General features: G+C 40.5%; 1 protein-coding gene across 9 annotated transcripts in view; it reads right to left on the bottom strand.

The window, feature by feature from the left end:
* Window positions 1–21,857, bottom strand: part of TBXAS1 (thromboxane A synthase 1) — a 239,321-nt gene that overhangs the window by 119,127 nt on the left and 98,337 nt on the right. For 8 of the 9 annotated variants that reach the window (XM_061444970.1, XM_061444973.1, XM_061444964.1 and 5 more), the window contains one exon: window positions 5,600–5,696. In XM_061444970.1, the coding sequence (XP_061300954.1) occupies window positions 5,600–5,696 (97 nt within the window). Of the gene's footprint in view, window positions 1–5,599; window positions 5,697–5,770; window positions 5,835–21,857 lie in introns of those variants that run through there. The other variant, XM_061444971.1, reaches the window with a different exon arrangement.

Here is a 21,857-nt window from a genome sequence, read left to right as displayed (position 1 = left end):
GCACCTGCATGCATCCATAAATATACACAAATATGCATATATGCACACACGTGGGTTAACAACTAATCCTGGGACATGTTGGCTCCAGAAGCATTATGTTGGTCACCTTCTGTATCCTGTGTTAACCCAGCAAAGAACAAGATAAAAGCAGATGAAGGAACGGACAAATGAAAAAAATATATCCAAGAAGACAGGCAAAGAACAAAAAGCACATTCCCTCCCTCTGCTGCCACAAAAAAACAGCTTGGTTTTTCTAAATAAATATCACAATCCAATTATTAGCGCACATTGGAACATCACTTTTGTACTAAACCATCCCACTGAACAGTCATTTTGAAGGGTGAAAAAATGAAGATCACATGATATATACTTCACTATGTTTTCTTATTTGTTGGAATAATTTTCCAAATACTGATTTACCCATGTCATACTGCATGTCACTAGTGCTGCAAACCACACTCCCATGCGAAGGTAATCCTCCAACAAAGCATACTCATCATCTGTTTACAAACTGAGTTCATCACACTTTACTACAACAATTGGGAAGTAAACTCAGAAATTTACAAGTAAGGATGACGATGATGGCATTGACACAACCGGAAATAATCCTAGGATGTTTAATTTGAAGAAAAGAAACATTTCTAAAGCAAACAACCAAGGATACAGGGTCAAGATACCACGTATATAAGTCTTTCGGCAACAGTACACAGCTTTTCATTCCTTAACTGTTTGTTACATTACACGTCTTCAAACAAATATGTTAGTGGGTTTATTCTTCAAAACAAAAAAATGTATTTTTGAGAGGGGGACTGAAGAAACAGCCCAGCCTATAAACTGGTTCAGACTGTGTATACACAACTGAATTACAACTGTTTACTGAAAGACAGCACATCAGTAGGGCTGCTGCTTATAGGCAATGCCTGTACTCTAATACTCAAGTTGGAAAACATCAAGACAGACCTTGCTCAAGACACACAGCAGCCATTTACTTGCAAAGGCCTTGAGCACATACACATGTATATCAGTTGCTGAGGCGCCACAGTGAGCTGTTTAAAGCCCATTTGCATCTCAGTCCCACTCTGGAGATACATAATTGCTATCAGTTGGTATAGGGTCATCTGAAGTTAGTGGAAGTATGTTGATTTACGCTGGCTGAGGGCCTGATCCAAAATTCACAGAATTACAGGATGGTTGGAAGGGACCTCTGGAGGGCATCTTGTATTGAATATTTAAAGGCCTTTTGATAGAGCAATATACAGACACTTTTCTTGCTGGTACCATGTCCCCTAGCAAGAGACCAAAAAGAACAGCTGATGTGGGGATGTGTCAGCCATCCTGGACCAGAGCTGAACAAGATGCAGAAAATATGTTCCTTCCTATTTGGTGGTTGTATTTTATTTATTTATGCCACATGTTGGCCTGAAGCTGTACAAATTTATCAAAATAAAGCAAACAGCTTAGTGTAACAGGCAAATTCTACATGTGAAAAGAATAATATCCCACATGGATGAACCAGGAGAGGAGGAAGAGGAAGGATAGACAAGCAAAAAGAAAACAGGCTTGGTCAACTCACTTTTCCTTCAGGAGGGATAACAAGGAGTTTGTACTGACATTATATCAATTTCCATGCTAGGTTTTTGTTCTTACTTTTACCACTTCATTATTATTTGTGGTTAATCCATTGTTATTTTTTCCACCGCAGCAAAGCTCCTGATGAGAAAACAGTGCTGTTTCCTTACAGCTGCTGGAACTGGAGTAGATTTTTCATTTTAAAACTGTCACCCTCCTCCAGCTGGTTGGCTTGCAGGTTTAAAAATTTGGTCTGGACCAACTACTAGTTTCCACTTGTGATAGCCACATGAACCCTGGCAGAGCAGTGACTCCAGCAGCCTGGCAAACCTTTACTAGCCAGTACCCACCTTTGCCACAGGGATCAGTGATTCCCATTTTTAGCAAGTACTGTGGCCTACAACTTCTGAATCATTTAAATTACATACCAGGTAACGTCTCTTTTCACATTGCTTCCTCATAAAATTCTGCTCCTACATTTTTAAAAGTACACTAATGATTCTCAACTACTAATTCAAAACAAATTTTCAACACAGAAATTAAAAACAATCTGAAACAGATTTTATATCATTATTCTGCCTGGCAGAATACAACAAGCATCATAAACCTATCTCATAACACAGAAATGCAGCTAAAAATGGTCTTAGTGCTTTTAAAAGAAAAGTTCCATTCAAGAGATGACTTACATAGTTGTGAGAAAAAGGTACAATTTACTGCAGCACAGCCCTGCCTAGAATGCTGGCTGAGGTTTCCATGGTTAATCTAAATTAAAATTAATTCCATATTTTTTTTGGCAGAAGGTCTAAAGCTAATTTTCATTTTTCTTCTTCTACTATAATTAAAAACATAAGGAAAAGGCTTTGTATGCCTCAAGTATGAAGGTACATTACAGCAGAAATTTTTGTTTTCTAATGGCTACAATGCTCACATTAATCAAGTCAAAATTAAGTGGGAAAGTAGAATATCATTATTGCTTTCCTGTGATTATGCAGTTAACAATAAATATACCCCATGCCTACAGGAGAAGAGCACCCTGCATGCTGGACTTTGTTACTTGTTCTAAAAATAAGTGAACCTTAATGCAGATTTGATCTGCAGTCACCACATACTTCTGTCACAAGAATTACTAATCAGTAACTCAGAAACAACAAAAAAGGGCAAAGGCACCTAAAAGGCTTTTTACAGCAATGTTCAAAAGATACAAATACTCAAGATGCAAGCTGTATAATACCAAAGGGAAGCATAACTGCATGGAATTTGGCTTCTGTTCACAGGGAAAATCTACTTTGTCTATATAATGAGCAGGTAGGTCCAATGTGAGAAGTGTACAAGTAGTCAAGGTCTCTCTGGATGCAGAGACAGTACATAAGGATCCAAGAGAGTCCTCTCAACAGATTAAAACTACCCCGATTCCATAAAGGTCTTCTGATGACTTCCCAGCAAGCAGCCTGCAAGTGCACAATCTCAGATTAAGGTTATTCTTATGAACACTCAAAGGCAAGACTATCACATTATAGACAGCTTTAATAAAAGCCCAAATTTCACTGAATCATCATCTTACCCACTTCAGCCTAAGTACATCCACTGTTTGCAACCCTTCACAAGTTCAGTTTCCCATCATCTCTTACTCTAATATAGACATATTTCAAGATTAATTGAAAAGCAGCTAAATAAACATCAAATAGAAACTTTTTTTAGCACTTAGCTTTGAGAATTAGTCCTGCACATCCTGCAACTCAGTGATACTTTGTTAATGTATGATTCTACAACTGCTACAGAGTGTGGTGAATAATCACTCTTTGTGGCATTCTGGGTTAAATAAATCACATCTCACCTATGGCGGATGAAGTACAAATCTTGATTTTGGAAATGCATTTGGGGAAGTGGGGATGGAAATAAAAGCACAGTGAATATTCCCAAGGCTACTCAAATTCAGTAGTCTCACCCCTTTCTCCCCTCCTTCTCACCCTTAAAGACTGACGCTCATAAACTAAATTAAAAAAAAACAAACCAAACCAAGCAACAAAAACCAGGCTTTAGGCTGAAACAATAAGCATGTGATTGAGAATTAAAGAGGAGAGGCAGCTTCCAATGTCAATATTCAAGAGGGGAAAAAGATCCCTGGGTTAGATGTGGAAAGAGCCAAAACCAGAAGGCTGCTTACCTTCAGTAAGTGTAAGCAATGGCTGGAAGAGGGGGAACAAAGTGGAAAGCGAGAAATAACAATGCTCAAAGATTGCAGCTGTGTGAGAGGACCATAGAACAAGCAGATAAAAGCATGTAAGATGAAGCAAGTTCATTTGAATTAGACTCATGAGCATTCAGCAAGCCAGAAATAGCAACAGTGCACAGGGGGAAAAATCATTTTGTTAAAGACAGGGCTAGGAGTAAGATTTTTTCATCTGCCATGGGCTTTCTGGTTAGTGGCAGTGATGTCTCTCAGTCTGTGCCTCATCGATAGAGCAGGAGGCTGTGCAGAAAAGCCACAAATGGTTCAGGGAACAGTCAAGTAAAAAGGGAAAGATATGAACTTACACAGACAGCTATACTTAAACAGATCCCTGATGAAGAAAAAAGGAGAGAGACTAGCTATATTGACCTGACCCACCTGAATTTTAGAGAGGAACACAAATATTGCAGACCATGACAGATGGGGGTACAACCACAAGAAAGGGAGATAAACACTGACCAATAAAGATTTTGCAAACTAGGAAGGGTGGCAGTGCACAGACAGAAACACTCAAATGACAGATGTGACTAAAATTAAGAGAAGAAAAAATATCTGAATGTACCCTCAAAGGAATACTCTGTAATTTCAGGGAGGTGTTATTTGGGCATCAGCTACTGCTATGAACACTGGATACATCTACTCCTATCGAATACACAAGAGAAAAGCAAGGGAAAAGTTCTAGACGGAAGGAAATAGGCCACCTTCGTGAGGGTGGAAGAAGGGAAGAGGTAGGAAATGCCTTCAAAAATGAAAATGAGGAAAAGACCCTTGCCACACACACAGCTTCAGTCTAAGAAGCTTGCACACTGGGATACTTCCATTCAGATATGAGCTACAGACAGAACACAGGGTGACTGGTACAAGTGGTTATTAAGCAAGATACAGGTAGTCACAAGATGAACCTCATGTACCAAAAGAAGCAAAGCAAAGGAGAAAAGCAGTCTGCAAACAGACTGACTTGTTGCAGGGAGGATCAGAGGGGCAGGGAGACAGACAGCTCATCAGAGATGAAATTTTCCCTGAGGGCACAAACAACCCTCCTGAATACACGCGAGTTTATTTGAGTGGACTTGAGCATACAAAGGGACCAGGAGGAAGCAGGGAATGGATGGCACTGAGGCAGCGTGTGGCCACAATGATAGTATTTCATTGTAAAATGCCAAGCAACTGCTGGAAATCTTCATGATCCCTCTGGCCGTTACCCCTCATTATTTGTTCTAACCAGTGCCTGAAAAAGAGCTTTTTAATACATAAATGGCATACATATGAGTTCTTCCTAACTCCGGCTTCATTCTTTGCTATTTATTATTTTCTGAGCGATAAGCATGACAAAGCAACATACGGTAGCTGTGGAAGGCAAATCCCTGTCCAAAGCAGCCTGCTCCTGCCCTAGAAAGTCTCAAAGCACAGAAGAGACCATGGGTGGGTGAAAGCAAGTGATACTGCCCCCATGTTACAGACTGAGAATGGAGAAAGAGAGCTGGTAAGCGATTTTCCCAGGATTTCATAGGAGGTCAGTTGCAAAACTGGGTATTTAAACCCTCTCTTCAGCATCCATCTAGTGCTTTAGTCACAAGGGCAGTGCATCCCTTTTAAGGACATTCTCTTTCATCCTCAGAATATCCTGGTAGCAGGAGTCTTTGACTGAATATGCTGAGTTTATATAGCTTGAAGTCTTATTGAACCATGCTGTACTTTTCCATCTCTATTTCCAGCTCCCTTGCAGTCACTTTTGGTCTGAGCTCAAAATTAGCAGTACTACCAACTCCATCCACAAAGCCAACCTTTTTATCTACTTACAGTTCTGTTGGTGAAGTTACTGAAGTCTGTCACTAGGATTTGCTTGATCATCTCTGGTGTGGACACCACCACAAACATCTGGCGACCAATATAATACCTACAAAGAAAGAAAGCAGAGAGTCATTTTAGCAGATAATAACTGCCAGAGAACCATCTCCTTCCCTAAGATACCTCTTCTGGCTTGAAAATGCTTGCCATGAACAAGTATCACATTAAGTACATTCTCTTGGGTAAAGCAGTACCTTTTCCCATCTCTTCTCAACTATTAAATTAAGATGCATAGTCCTGGAATTTAAATGAAACAGCTTAAAACCTTTTACTGATTAATCAATACTCAGCCAACATTTAAAAGTAAAGGTTTACACACTCTATGTTCACTGTGAATTCTGTATAAGGTGATGTAGTATCACTAAGCCAAACTACAGGGAGGCAAAACATTAGAAACCAACAACCCGAACAATCACAACAGACCTACAGAACGGATTATCTTGCAGTTAGCCACATGAAATGTTTTTCCATGGCAAAGCCCTGGGACCTACCCCCACCCCACAAATCCTAAGGGTGCAGAGGGCCCCTGTCCAGCAGCATTCTCCCCAGCTCCCATGGGCACTCCAGGCTCAGCCTCTCTAGAGGAAGAGGAAGAAGTACCACCAGCAAGCAAAGGTTGCTACAGTCACCACCTTTGCCAATTGCTGGACCAGAAAGACTACACAGGTTGTGCTGCCTTTGCTCTGCCAGGACAGAGAAAGAGTAGGCTGAAGGCAGGCACAGGAGGGACAGGCATCTCAGAGCAGAACACAAAAGCAATACCACAGATGCTGCAATACTGTGGCAATATTGTTGGCTAACCATTTTAGTATGATCTAGCTTAATATCAATATATTGCTTATCACCTGTCTACATTGCAGCAACAGAACAGACAAGCAAACCCTGGGCTGAATTAAATTTAGCAACTGGAGGTTCCCATGGCAATGAAGCTGCAGCAGCACTGATTTCACTGAGGGCAAACAAGTCAGACAGATATCTCGATTCCAAAACAGTCCACCTTGACCCCTGTTCCACCAAAACTCACAACAAACAACAGAAAAGAACAAGAAAATAGTTCTCTTCAGGAAGAGATGTTCTTTTCTTTTCTGGTGGGTTTGCAAAGGGAACTTTTATTTCCCAAATTCAATCCATAGGCTTCACTTGTACCTTAGATACAGGTGGTCTATTAAAATAAACCTTCTTCACCTCTCCCAGTTTGGTAAGCCACAGCAAAGTAGCTGTCTGTTAATGGTTAAACTTCTCTTTAGATTCCTAATAGGTGCATAAGAAAGACTGCTTTGATCACAGTCTTTGGTAAAAGCAGATAATGCCCTACGTGACCCTTCCACATGCACTTTGTACAACTTCTCTGGCATTAGAGGTGAAGACCTGCACCACTCCAAACCTATTCGGCCACGGATACTGACCTCTCACACTCACACATTGCTTTTCTCTTCACTTCTCCAAGCTTACAGAGTTCCTGGTCTCATTTAGTAGTTAATGACTGATGGTCTTCCAACACACAGCTTTTCACAGGAACCAAATCTCTATTACCAGATTCCAAATCTGAATCAGAAGATACCCAGATATCTTAACTCTGACCACCAAAAGGCATTATGCAAAGCACATGTGTGTGTGAGACAGAGACAGACACTTCTAGTTTATTTCAGCCCTGGGAGGTTGCAGAGCTCCAGCTCCAGCCCACTGGAATAAGAGGGCAGTACTCACAGTTGGAGTCCTTATGTCACAGTGCACTCTGTGCGTGAAAGCACTCAGGACTAAAATTTGGGACAGGAGCATCTTTCACTCGAGCTGCTTTTATGGGAAAATGACTCACAAGCCAAGCTTATGTAAACAAACCTATTCATCATTCTCCAACTCAGACCAGTCACCCAAACTCCCAGTTCTGCTTCCACAACTAAGCTCCTTCTTTTTTATTGACTCTTCTCTAAGTTTCTATCTATAGATACCTCTTTTTCCATTCTTTATCCATTTATAAATAAGGGCAGAGAAAAAGAACAGGAAAAAAAATCCCCTTAAATTAATAAACTGAAAATACTGAAAAAAAATATTTGTTTTTTAAACAAAGTTCTGCCTGCTTTTAAAGAATGCCTGCTCTAAAGTAGACACAGACTATCATCTTTTATTGTATCCCAAACAGCAAAAGCTCTCTTCCTTGCTTTTTTCCGACTGTTCTACTTTCTGTATATAATCTTTCTAACCTTTTCTAGGACACAAAAAGAAGACTGTGTGTATGGACCTGCTTTGCAAGTCAAAATCCACAGGCTAGAAGCATGACTTCCATGATCTTGCCTTGAAGTTAACAGAACAGGACAAATAGAGCTAAGCATGAAACAAAACCATCTGAGCTATTTCATTTACCAAACAGGTCCAGAACCCGCAAAGCCACCAGGAAGATGTTCAACTGAGCTTTAATATATTTAAAATCCTTTGCAAAAATAAGGCCTCAGTCACAAACCAAGAAACTATTCCCAACTAGTTTTTGTGGTTTGTTATTTTTTTTCCCACTTGTTCTGAAATGGCAAGTAAAAGATAAAATCCTCCTGAACAATAATCTCTTCTTTCCAAGTAAATAACGTATTCACCCCTGCCATGTAACTTCATTTTGATTCTGTATTACTACATGAGGATATCACCAGTCTCACATGGGCTTAGATTTATTATTGAACAAAACCCGATATTCTTGTCAGATTTTAATAAATAAAAGTTTGAGAAAAACAAAAGCCTCCCAGCAAGCACATTACAAATGGATTCATGAATAATTTAGGACAGTACTTTTTATTAACTTTCTCTAGGCTAATCTTTTCACAGGGCTTGTCCACACACAGAAGTCCTGCCTTTACCTAGAGTGATACAATACCATTACACTGCCCGACCCAAACCTTCATAATATTTTCACATAGGGCGTTCCAGGTATAATGCAAACACTTGGGACTATCTAGCTCATTGCTGCAGAAAAAAAAGAATGCATGAATAGTAGTATGGCATCCTCAGAGAGATACAACTCTGTCCACATGGGGAATCATTGGTAACACCGTCATACTGGTAAAAATACATTTCAGAAGTTGCAGAAAAAGCAGGCTACCCTCCAGTGGGTTTAACAAAGGACTTGCAGATCAAGGCATGGTTAAGTTATAGTATACTAAGCAAAGGAAGTTAATCTGCATCCAGAGTGTTTTAATAACTAAAGAGGATACAAATACCTGACGCACTCAACTGCACCAGTTTCGTTTCTAAAAGCAGACAAGCACTAGTCTTACGGCAATTGATGAAAAGGGCAGAGACTTGAGTTCAGGTTTCACTCAAGATGCTGCAGTTCTCCTTAGTCATTTCATAAACACGCCTTTTCTTCAATTTGCAAGAATAAACAGCAATCTAGCAATGATTTCTGCTGGTTTGGGCTTGCACCACCATTGCTTTCTGCAGATATACGGCACAGGTGTCCCAGTCCAACTCCTAGTGTCTGCTATGGTCACAGCCAAAGAAGTTACTATGAAGGTAACTTAACATGGAGATAAGTGATGCCTGTAAGTCCAACTATGAGCTGAGGTAGGAGCAGTGACACAAGCAGCACATTGGACTATCCAGTAGCTCCTGCAACACCCAAGAGCATCACCTCTGTTTCCAGTGTTTGCAAGGGACCCCTCAGGAATACAGATTTCTGTTCCTTAGGCAATGTAGATGATCAATCAGCTACTTTTAATTTGAAGGACCAATTTAGCATTATCCTTTCTGTGTCCCCAAGATCATTCTGGCTACACTGCAGTCATCTGCTGTCAACATGTCCTGAGCCATGGCTGTGCTCTCTGAGAATAGCTCACAGCAACACTGCCCTGTCACATAGGAAAAGATGGAGTGTGCGTGCAGTAAATCATGGCAAAGGGCCATATGCTTTTGTATAACACCTGTGTGAGAAACACCTGCAACCCTATCACCTTGTTTATAGTGCTGCTGTCAATTCACAGAAGACTTTGATCTCCCTATCTATTATCAGTCCCACGTATTACAAATACATCACATTATTCATAAAACATGTATATGCTGGTAGGCAATAAATGAGGCTTTGTTTTCTAGGCTGCAGTCTGGCAAAGTACACAAAGATCATCTGGAAAGCTAAATGACAATAGAAAATTTTATTATCTCTATCTTCCTCAGGGAAAAGCAACCAAAAAAAGGTGGGGGTGTGTGAAGGAGAGGTATGCAAAGGTGGAAACAGGGGAATAGGCTAATATTCTTCGGAGACGTTTCCTTAAAAAGAAGCTCCTCAATCACTCTACCTCCTTTGTTTAGAGATACCCATCTACTGCAGGCAGAGAAATGCAAAAACAAACAGCACACTGCTGGTTTAAAATAGGACTGAAGCCTGGTGTTACTTGCTTAGTTATTTCAGATATCAGCAAATTGATTTGTCATGAGCACTGTCCCCTTCCAGCTCTTGCAGGCAATTCAGACCCTGTATGTCTAAGCAATAGGAAATGAACACCAACCACAGTCTTTATGGAAAAGGTTACTTTGGGAGGAAGGGAAAGGGCAAGGGCACAAAAAAAAATTGTCTGGTACTGCAAGTCCCATTATTATTTGTGTTCTATTAGCAGCTAGAGACCTCCAAGGTCCCTGGGCTCTAGCTTGGCAGTAGCTTTACATAACTAGAAGGCTCATTCCAGGTCTGTGGAGCCTACAATTTAAATAACCTGGAGTGACAAACAGTGGGGAAAACAAACAGTGTTCTCAGTTTTCAGTTTTCCATCTGCTGGACAAGGGGACAGGAGGTATGGAGGAGCCATGAATTGACACCATATGAGAACATTGTTCCTCAGCTGCCACGTACACCTGGAAATCCCACACCAGCTTTCTTCAGGAAATCTGCTGGAAAGTCAGGAGCTCACTGCCATGCCACTTTTGCATTCCAAGTTGTGACTCTACCTGGCAGGGTGCCTTTCCTGGACTATTTTTATAAAGCACTGACAAGCTGAGTATCTCTGGGTTGATTGACTGAGAACTGAGAAATGCACATCACCACTTAAAAAAACAACCCCCCTAAAACCCCACAATACCCTAAAAACAGGTGAGATTACTGAACATAAAAATGAAGCTCCAGTAGCACTGAGCATTATCAGGCACAGAGAAGTTTCCAAGCACAGCACTGACAACACACAGACACACTCCTCAGTCAGAGACTAATCCAAACCATTGTGTAAATTCATGAGAAAGAAGACATGGCCACAGTGCTTTCTCTTTAAGAATAAATTGTCCCTCATTTCCTTTTTTCAATGAACTACACTTCTTTTCGCGTCATGAAAGCTTTAAAATAAGTACACAGAACTATTAATTTAATTCCTGACTGTATTAAAAATATCACGTAACAAGATGCTCAGACACTAGCGCACACTTTCTGCACCGCTCTGTATTGCTATGCTTCCACCTCTTTGTCCACACACCCGAGATTAAAAATGCTATCTTCTACATACCAAGAACCTCTGCGCTATCTCAGACTTGCACCTTGCCAAAAGACCTCTGCTTTCTGACATGCTTAAGGAAGTATCAAAAAAGGAAGAAAATTCCAGCATTATTTATATTCTCTGCACCACTAAAAGCACTGCTATTTTTAAAGGAGCTCCTCCCTTGTCAGGTGCAGTAACAGACTCATGGTATGAAAGTAGTATATTTAGGGTTGACAAAAAGGAGAAGCAGGGCTGATTGGGGCCATTACAAGGTGTAGAGCTGGTAGACTCCTTCAAGTACCTTACACCAGGGAGCAAACAAGATCTACTTCTGGGCATCTCTAATCCCAGCCAGGGCTTAACAACTTGAGGGTGTCACACATTTACTAATCCCTTCCCCCCCTTCCAAGTGAGCAGTGCAGGAAACGCAGACTCTGCATGGCTGTGTTAATTCATTCATGAAATGAAGTAGATGACATTTACCCACATATAAGGAATGACAGGGATTAAATTAAGCTCACAAAGTGCCATGAAGAGAGAAAAAAAAAAAAAAAAAGAAAAGAAAAAAACCACCACTCAATTATACAAGCATATTTGGCAATCTGTGTCCATTTCTGAGGAAATCTGAGTCCCGATCCAAATGCAAGTATAAAAAATTATGCCCCCTTTCAGGGCTTGGAAAGAGAAGCAGCAACGGGGATGGACATGAATAACAGAATGGATTCTGCTCTTGCTCCAGGTGGGCTGCAGGAGATCCATGTTCTGGGCTATGCTCCTCCACAGCTGGGGAGCTGCCACTTCCCAGGGCTGGTGGGGGTTATTTTTATCCTGGCAACTGGACTAAGATGATTGCCACCACTGCCACCGTGCTGCGTGCTTGCATCATACCGCTAGCGCTGATTAGCTGCATCAGTATTCCACTTCATTAATGCTCAATGAAAGCTGTAAATAGGTTACTGCTTTTATAGGATGCTACTGGAAATTAGAAGCACTGTTAAATTAATAAGAAACCAGTTGCTCCTCCCACACCTGGGTGTACAGTGCTATGGCTACTGGGTGACGCTGAAAGCGCTCATAGCTCTTGACCTCAGCAAGAGTGCGAGAAGGTGGTTTCTAAATCTTTTCCCATGGTCTTTCCCATCAAGCTTGGACTGTATTAGTCTGTGTTTTGTTACCCATGTTTACACTGTGACATTTTCACCAAAGCTTGTTTTGTCTGCACTCATTAAAGCACAGTATGCCTCACTGACCTCATGTGATGGTGCAGCAGACATTTCCTGTGGGTTTCAGCATATTTCCCTGCCCAGCCTTTCTGTGGGTTTGCAAAACAGATACAGCCTGAGAGCAGTCGCATCTTGGGCTCTTCTCACCTAATTCACTACCAAAATGTTCCTTCGCCATACCCTGAGAGAAAAATCATCAGGTCACTATTTCCAGTACATTGGATTACTTTTTCTAGGCAAGGCTGCCTCTGGGAGATGGCAAACTTTCTGCATCTCCAAACTTTACTTGCTACCATCTACACAGTGTTCATTTGTATGAGTCTATTATTTATATTCAAAGATGATACCTATCTTTATCGGTACAGTGAAAAAAATAAAGGCTACAAGATGGCTGAGGAGGGTAAGCAGACAATGTTATTCAGGCTAAACAAGCGCAGCCTTTTCTCCATCTTTTTTTTCCATGTAAGGGAGGAAGAGGGATCTGCTGAGTGCTTATCCTGATTTCTAGTCAGGAGCTCTAAGCAGCTTCCCTTGACAGACAGGTAAGCAATTTCTGGGAAACAACAGACAGTATTACTCTGGGAGAGCTACAGCCATTTTGTACAAGATAAATGGAGACAGAGCAGTGCATTTGAAGATGAGGGATGACGTGATGCTGTATCAAATAATATGGCTAAGATAACATGTAGAAGAGGGGCATGCAGCACAGGGCTGCTTTCTGGCAGAGCAAGCGGTTGCCATGCAAAGGGTGGCTGTGAGGTTAGGGAAGATCCTCCAGAAATCAGGAGAGCATGCATGTACCATGGTTCAGGCTCCAAGGAAAATTCTGGGACAAGGGACAAAAAGGGGAAAGCATATGTGGGACCATAAGGAAAAAATGAAACAGGAGGGAGGTCAAGGATTTAAATATAATTTGTGATACTATGACATCATAAGATACAACAAGCTATAGAACAATTTGACTATAAAACCACAAGTATAAGAAAATTGCTAGTTCCCTGCCCATCACTAAACTTCATATAGGCAAACACGCCTCAAGGTGACTAAAACAAAACCCGTGTGATCTGACTTCTGCCTCCCATAAAGCATTTCTGACCATGATAAAACTGAGTTTTGTATTATTTTCCTTCCCCACGACCTGACATCAGAGTACAAAGAAAAGCCATACATAAGTCTGCATTTCTACAACCTTCATCTCAGATACACCTTACTTCTCAGGGCCAGGACTCAAGTGTGACTGGATTTTTTCACATCTGTAGCTTTGGCTAGCCATTTCAGGCCTGAAGGAAAGAAAAGGCTTTCAGAAAACACTGGGTACCTCTATCTGCTAAAAAGTCATGTCCTCATGCTTATCTTCAAAAGATGCATTCAGGACAGAGGCATTCAAAATCAGTAGGCTCTTTCTGTTTATACAATACAATACTTCATTTTTATATAATTTTCTTTCAGTCTACTCCTCACTGGCATTTTGATCTTAAATCAATGAAAGATTTACAATATATCGCACACTATCCCTTTTTATTCTTTTGCTTTGTTTATGTTACTGCAGATGCATGCACATCTGAAATAATATTGGTTTAATATTAGAATATTATAATCCTTCAATAATAAATAGGACACAATGTACTGATTTTTTGCATCCTAAACATAACACGATGAAATGAGTAAGTCAAATTGAGTTTTGCGTGACTACACATGCATACATTGTTTTGTTGAATAACAAGCAAGACACTTAGACTTGGTCTTGGCTAACAGCCTGAGGATATCTGAAATTTAAGCAAATGAAAGCAGGGTTTCATAAGTGGGAACCAATGGGCAACCCATTCATCTTGTTCGTGCACAATGAAGACACAGATCCCACCCAACTCTGTAAAGCCTTACTCAGGCAAGTAAAGGTTTGCCAGACTGGCCACGAGGGGGATAGTCACTGGGACATGGTTTTTCTTCCCGATCTGCCTTAAAAAAACATGTTGAAACAAAGAAAGAAAGGATAGCAACCACCTACTGAGCTCCTGGGAATGTACTTTTCTTATGCTACAGCATACAAAACACACACAGGAAAGATTCATTTTTTAATGCTTGCATACCTATGGCAGTGTGTGCTTCTCCTATGCATTCTCAAGATTTACACACATGCACAGAATCATTTAATTTTGTTAATGCATTATTAAATGCACGCTAAGCCTCCAATAAAAATAATTTCCCAATGCTTTATGCATTTATCATGAAACCACTAGCAGAATTCTTTACAATTAAAATGCTAGCTGTACACATGACCAAACTAAATTATCTAGGGAAATGGCTAATATCTGATCATGTGGAAACATTAGAACGCAGGGCTTTGTTATAGGGCTAGAAGGAAGAAATTGATGTATTTTCTTACAGAAAAATCGAAATGATAAGAATATTTTTAATAGTAGAAACCACTGCAGCTCCAGGAAATTTTCCTGAATCAATTCAATCCATGTCGTGCCAGACTTTAAAAACCCATTAAAAATAACCGTGATAAATTTCCTAACCTCTTTCAGTGCACCACACAAAAGACAAAGAGAACTGCAATTCAACAGAGATAGAAAAGGAAGAAGAGAATGGAAAAACCTGATAGCTTGTATATCAGCAGTAACATCCTCGCTAACAACAACGGGCAGATCTGCGCCACAAAGAACAAGAGGAGCAGGAGTGATGTGTACAGCTGACAATGGCACTCCAAAGTAATGACTTCCAGGAAAATCTGCTGTTACAAATGGACAACAGGCTGCTGAGAAGTAGTTGAGTCATGACTTTCATAACATGGCAAATTATTTCAGCCTGAAAAAGAACATACTGAAAAACAGGATGTATATAGCTCTGTTAAGGCAACTACGGGGACAACATCCTATAAGCAGCTAATATGCTCACCTGGTTTAAATTATTAAACCTTGCTGAAATCCATGCACATTCAGGGATTTTCCCCAGTATTTAATGTGTAGTCATAAGCCACAGATCACGTTTCAAACAGTAATATTAGCAAGAGCACTGCCTAGTTGACCTATTTTCCACTTAACCACACTGTACACGTTATCAGTTGTAACAAGCACACTTTTCTCACTGCTCCTTTTTTTGTGTGCGTGTATGTTTGTATAATATATACATCACCATATGTGCGTGTATGTTTGTATAATAAATGTTATATACATCACCATATCCTGAAACAACCCAAATCCCAGAGGACGGAAGAGTACTTTGAGCCCTCTCCTATTCCATGAATGGACCCTTCCTCCATGGAGCAGCAGGCAGTGTTCACCCACCTCCTTCTTCTCATGGCCAGCCAAGGTGCAGTATATCACACCAACACTGGCAGCCAGTTCACGCATGTGCGCTGCACGCATTTGAACTCTCTTCACAGCTGCATTAAAACAGCTGTCCCGGGCCCCTTGTCTATCTGCCTGGGGACATGAGTGAGACGTAGACTCGGGAATTTCTTCTCTTTGGTTTGGTGACAGCTGCTTGGCTGAAGACCTCAGGACTCCAGTGGACTGCTTAATTTCTGAGTCTTCCGAGTAAATGTTATTGTCCAGCGACACTTTCCTTTGTTACTCCTCAAACCGTCTGGATCTCTGGAGCCTGCTGGAGCAGTTTCCTAGAGCCCTTCCCTCCAGACAGTTGTGCATACATGAAACATCAGCATTCGTACTTGAGATTTCTAAGAACGTTTCTGAATCAAAAATTGCAGTTTTAACTGCTCAAAATCTACATAGAAAAAGATAAAATTAAAAGATCTGAAAGCAGACACACGTAAACACTTCATGCTCATTCTAAATATACAGGTATTGGGGCAAGATCAAGTGATTTGATCCGCAAGCAACAACAGAGGTACAGCACAGATACAACCCACCCAATCTATTCATAACGCCTATAAACAAAGCAAAAAAAACCCCAACCCTCCTAGTACAACTGTAGGATGTGCCGTCACTGAAGTAAATATATTGATCTATCAAAAATGATTGAAGACTGACAATAAAAGGGTTATAAACGCTTAGAAGAAAGAGAAGGCAAAATCACAAAAACAAACCCACTGAAAAACTCCCACCTGCATTCACAGGGAAAAATGGACTGAAACAATAAAACATGATGGCAGTGCCTGTACGTTTTTGATAGCTGCCCCTCCCAAAACCTGGAACAATCTTGCTATAAACCAAGCAAATAAAAATGTAAATGCATGAGCAACTGTCAGGGGAATTCAGACTTCATGTCCTGTAGGCAAAGAAGGTAGGGGATAAAGGTAGGAAAGCAGGAGAAGGCACCACTTTTAATATTTGTAATTATTGATCACGCTCTCCTCACCTGAAGCCTTTTTAGTGCAGCAGAGACCTTGCAGTTAAATATGCAATGCTGCCTGCATGGCAGCTTTGGTGCTGCTAGCAACACCGGCTTGTCCTCTGACCTTAGCACAATCCACTGCGTAGATTCCTCAAGCAGGAGGTGGCAGGATGATACAGGCTATGGATTTTGGGGGTGTCAGCCAGTGCCAGTCATGTCAACAGCTGCCTGGAAAAATCCAATACTCAAAATGGCAAGCCCGAAAGAGGGCTGGGATGGGGAAATACACTGAACACAATGCCCAGAGCAGTCCTTTGAGTATGTATAAACACAGTGGCGTATCAAAGGGGTATCAGAATCTACTTGAAGGTTTAGAAACTGCTTGTTTAAATATTTTGCTAAGGAAACAAACATGAGGTAAATTACAGTAGCTTCATAAACTTTATTCTGTTCTACTGATGAAAATCCAATTGCATTATCATTGGGCAAAAGTATATAAAATGCAGCTGACATGGGAGAAAAAGTGGGTGTGTAGTAAGAAGTAGTTTAGGTACTTCAAGTCTTAATTTTCCCTTTTCCCATGTTGCAATACACTTCTCTGTCTCAAAAATCAGAATTTAAATTATTTTATCAGAAATTAATTTTATATTTAATGGTTCCCACATGACGTTATATTACCATATGACCTATTTTAACATTTGCCTCTATGTTGCACTTGTAGACCTACTTTCTCTTTCTCCTGCCCCATGCATGGTTTATTTCCTACTGGGTCAAATGGACAGCCAGCGGACATATAAAACAGTTAGGCTGCTTTGATAAGATTTTACTTTGGCCCTTCACAGAGTTTTATTTCATAAGATGATCCACGTGATAAAAGATCCCAAAGAACCAAGATCCTCTCATGTCACACTGAAAGACTCTGCAGCAATTACCAGTGTCCTTTGCCAAGATTCTTTTTCGATAAAATAGATTCCAACATTGACAGAAAAGCTTGGATTATTGCAAGATATAAAATATCTACTGCTACCCCTTGCAAAGTCAGAACACTGCTCCAAACTCACACTTCTTTTTTCTGCATACTACTTTAAGACATCTGGATATGTCTTAGAATTTGCTGTACAAAGCCTAGTTTTATTCAATAGGCACTATCATCCAAAAGTTGAAGTTATATAACATGACAGAGACCTAAAAACATTAGGTCAAGATCTTCAAATAGTGATGGCTTCATGCCTTTAATGGAACTACACTGAAGTAAACACCAGCTTGAACGTACAGACCACTGTTTTCAGGCTTGTTTATGTGGAGGAGAGAGGAGATTTGGGGACAAGACATGAATTGAATCTTCATACACTAGAAAAATACACTAATCTTAATACACTAGAAAAAGTTCCTACGGGAGCACACCCCTATAGATACAGTAATTGCTTGGGGAGATGGTAAGGATTTTTCCCTGATGTAGTTTGTGTCGTTCCAGAATGGCTGCGTCTGTGCATGGGAGGTTTTTTGACATTACTATAGCTGTTTAATTATACCAATATGATTTTATCAGTATGACTAAAATAAATCCTCCTTCAAGACAAGCCTTCAGGTTTAGCCACCAAATTTAATGGAAGGAAAGAAAGACTCACAGTCCCCAGGGTAATGGTGGCTTAGCTCATTCCATGCTCCCAAAGTTAGGAGGAAAAAAACAAAAGAACAACAGCTGAAAAAAAACCTTCTTTCTCTGCAGTGGGCTATACTTTTGCCTAGTGCCTGATGAAATCATACCCAATTCACTACCAGCAGAAGGTCTGACATAAAGCAGACTCTCCAGGGAAAGAAAAGAGGTAGCCGAACAGAGAAAAAAGGTAATTTGAAGATGGTGCTAAACCAACAAAGAAAAAGGAGATATTTTGTTCCCCTTCTAATAAAACATAGTAGACTAGAATTGATCCCCAGACTAATAAGGTAGAGGAAAAACTAAAACCTATATACAACTAAACAATAAAAACGTAATGAAGAGATTTATGGAAGTACATAAAAACTTTGGAATGACGTAAAAATTGTCAGGTCATGTTACTGTTTTCAGCTCAACATGGGTTAGAAAAACAGGAAGGAATAAAAATTAGAGCATGGAGAAAAAATACCATAGGGCTGAAGATGATGGAGAGAAGAGAAAGAAAAGAAAGGCAGAGCAAATACTGGGGGGGGGGATATGAGGAAATTACAGCAAGAAGTATGAATGCAAAGCCCACAAGACAAGTTTGCCAATGTAATCAGGAAAAAACTAACAAACCCCAGAGCCAACAAAGTTGTGACACCATTAAAGGACAACAGGCAGCAATTGATTGGAAGCATCTCCATAGATACCTGGCAAAGCATGGTGATCCTCAAAGAGGAAAACAGGACTATTTTTAAGAAACTAAGTAAGAAACATCCCCAAGCTATTAATGTGAAATGTTTTAGTGTCCTAAGGGACAGAGGCCCCACAAGGTCTTGTCTCAGGACTCTCCAGCATCAGGAGAGAGGGTCTAACCAACACCTGGTTGCATGACCAAGGAGGGGCAGGAGGAGCTCCTGAGTTGCAAGATTAAAGTTGATCTGCTTCCAAGGCTGCCAAGAAAAGGAAGGGGACATACACACACATTGGGAGAGATGATGCATTTTCCTCCCTCTGTGCAGAGTGGGGGGAAATGATTCAGGAACTTCATTTAAAAATTACCATGCATGACAATAGGAACACCAGTTCATAATCAGATACATAGCGAGTGAAGCCAGAAACCATTAATAGCTACTGAACATTACATATTGTACATTTCCACTTCAGGTTTGCATCGATATTTCTGGGTGCTGCAGGAAATTCTAATGAAAGCATTTAATATGCACAGCAAAACCTACAATACTGCTGTTTTCCCACACTTTCTCATAGGATTGCTATACTGAAATAATGCCTTCAGATTTTTCAGCCTTTCAAAAGCCCTCACCTGCTTCTTCACAAACGGTGGGAAGAAGGGGAGAACTACAAGGCAGACTTAGGAGCCTGTTAAGATTAACAAATACAGGCTTTGATAGACGTTGAAGAGGGTAGATCAAGGTGAAATTAAGTCTAAGATACTAGGCTTTATAATTGTGGGGTTCACACAGAATATTTCCTCCCCCTGCCCTAAATTAGGATGACACAGTCCGATATGCAGGTGCTGATCATGAGAGTTATGTGATACAAAGAGGCGATCTGTTTAGCAGACTCATCTCAGTTCTTTAAAAACGATGATCTTAAGCATTAATTAGCTAAGAAGCAGGCAGTACAGATCAAAGGTTACCCATGCTGTATGAGGTGTAAAATGCTCCTTAGGCAGCACATTTTCAAAAAACTCTTTCAGCTTTCAAATAATCTTAACCTGGTGCTCACAAGGACTATGCTTTAACAGCTAAGTTCTGTACTACCAGCATGCCAGGAAACAGGGTAGTGAAACACCTCCCTGTGAACAAATGGAAGCAAGACCTCCTCCTAGCCAAAGCTGCTACCTGCACATGCAGAAGCAGACCAAGATTTAATCAGGTTCCTCAAATGCTAAGAGGGGTATATTACAAAGGTCAGCCCTCCGCTTTCCTCGTCAGTCTCAGGAGCTGACACAGTTCTGGCCAATCTCACATAGCCTTTCTGCATCTGGCTAATGCTATCTCAGCGGAGCTGTACCAACCATGGGATTTCCCTCTATGCAAACACTCACTGAAACTACAACCACAGCAGTTTGCACATGCCGAGTACAAGGAATAAGCATCAGGAGTATGGTGCAGGTGACATGCAGTGTCCTTAGCTGCCTTGCCAAGAACATATAAAACATTGTCTGTTTCATTTGGTTGGATTTCACACTCTCTTTCCAGAGGTGTAAAAGATTACATCAGGTCTTTGACTTACATTGGCTTGAACAGCTGCAGCGGAGTCATGGATCAGTCAGGGATGTAGGAAAGGAACTTGGAAAAAGCACAGCAGTGAGCACATGCCTGCAGCTTAGCCACCTCACAGCAATGTCTGGAGTCTCAAAGAAGAGAGAAAGAGCTTTGCATGCAGAAGAGTTTACCACTTGCATCAAACGTTTCCATCCAGATTGCTTTGCCTGCTCTGAGGTCTTGGACAGTGACATTTCAGTGGGCTTTTGAGTCTTTGCCTGTGAATTGCTAGAACACAAGTGACCCTGGGAGCTGACCAGGTCAGCAAGAGGCTACAGTAACAAAGGAACAGCCATCACAGAGTAGACCAGATCAAGTTGCATGGTTCTCATGGGAGGTCACAGTCCATGCATAAGATTTGTCAATGGCTAAGAAGAGCTGATTAATAAATACCTCCAACATTACTAGTACTAAGCATCAATTTACAATGCTCCAGAAACCTAAGTATGTTTGAAACATGCCAGAATTAAATTACTCAACTAACTTACCATAAATTCTGCTTATAAACTGCATCCCCCAGGTCTTCATATGCAGAACTTAAAAGACTCCATAATGATCAGGCAGCCCACAATGTGATTACAACTGTAACAACAGCACTAGACTCCAATGCTCAAAACAGCGTGATATGCCACCTTTTGGCATCAGCCTCATAAAAGGCTGTTTTTAAGACCAACAGCTCTGGAGAGAAGAGGAGAAACTGGTGATGATATACCCGTAAGTAACTCACAAAACTTGTTCCAGCAGCTCGATTTAACCATTGGAACCAACTATAACCAATACCTTAATTATGGTTAAGTGTGGGGATTCAGATGGAGATGCAGAACTCTACCACAATGCTACATTTCTGCCAGGAATATTGTTGGGTTTCTTTTTTTAATTTTTTTTTTTTAAGACAAATTTTTAAAAATAGGTTACTATTAAAAAATTCTGAGAGCATTGATTAAAAAAAAAAAGGAGGTCTGAAAGTTTAATTTTACAATGTTTAAGATTCTCCTGTTTTTCAGTCAATTTTTGAGATAATCTCTCCATTTTAGAGAGAATGGCTAGTACATTACACAGTGGAGCAATAAAATTGCCTACATGCAAAGTACTGTCAAAAGAGAGGGTGGGGAGGGAAAAGAAATATTTTTCTCCCCATTAACTTCCTTCAGCTACCATAAAGCTAGGTGTTTATGTGTACCAACAGCAGTAAAAATATTTTTCAATCACAAATGCAATTGTTTCCTTTATGTCCCTGATTCAGCAAGGTAGATAAACCTCTGCCTAACTTGAAGCATGTTGAGTAATGCCATTGACTTTAATGGGATTACTCATGTG

The sequence above is a fragment of the Pezoporus flaviventris genome, unplaced genomic scaffold (genome assembly GCF_033815535.1).
Source record: "Pezoporus flaviventris isolate CSIRO_AGI_PZ_B2104156 unplaced genomic scaffold, CSIRO_AGI_Pfla_v1 ptg000002l, whole genome shotgun sequence".
In the NCBI taxonomy this organism is placed as follows: Eukaryota; Metazoa; Chordata; class Aves; order Psittaciformes; family Psittacidae; genus Pezoporus; species Pezoporus flaviventris.
Note: the sequence above shows the minus strand (reverse complement) of the source record. Positions and strands in the feature narration are given on the sequence as shown.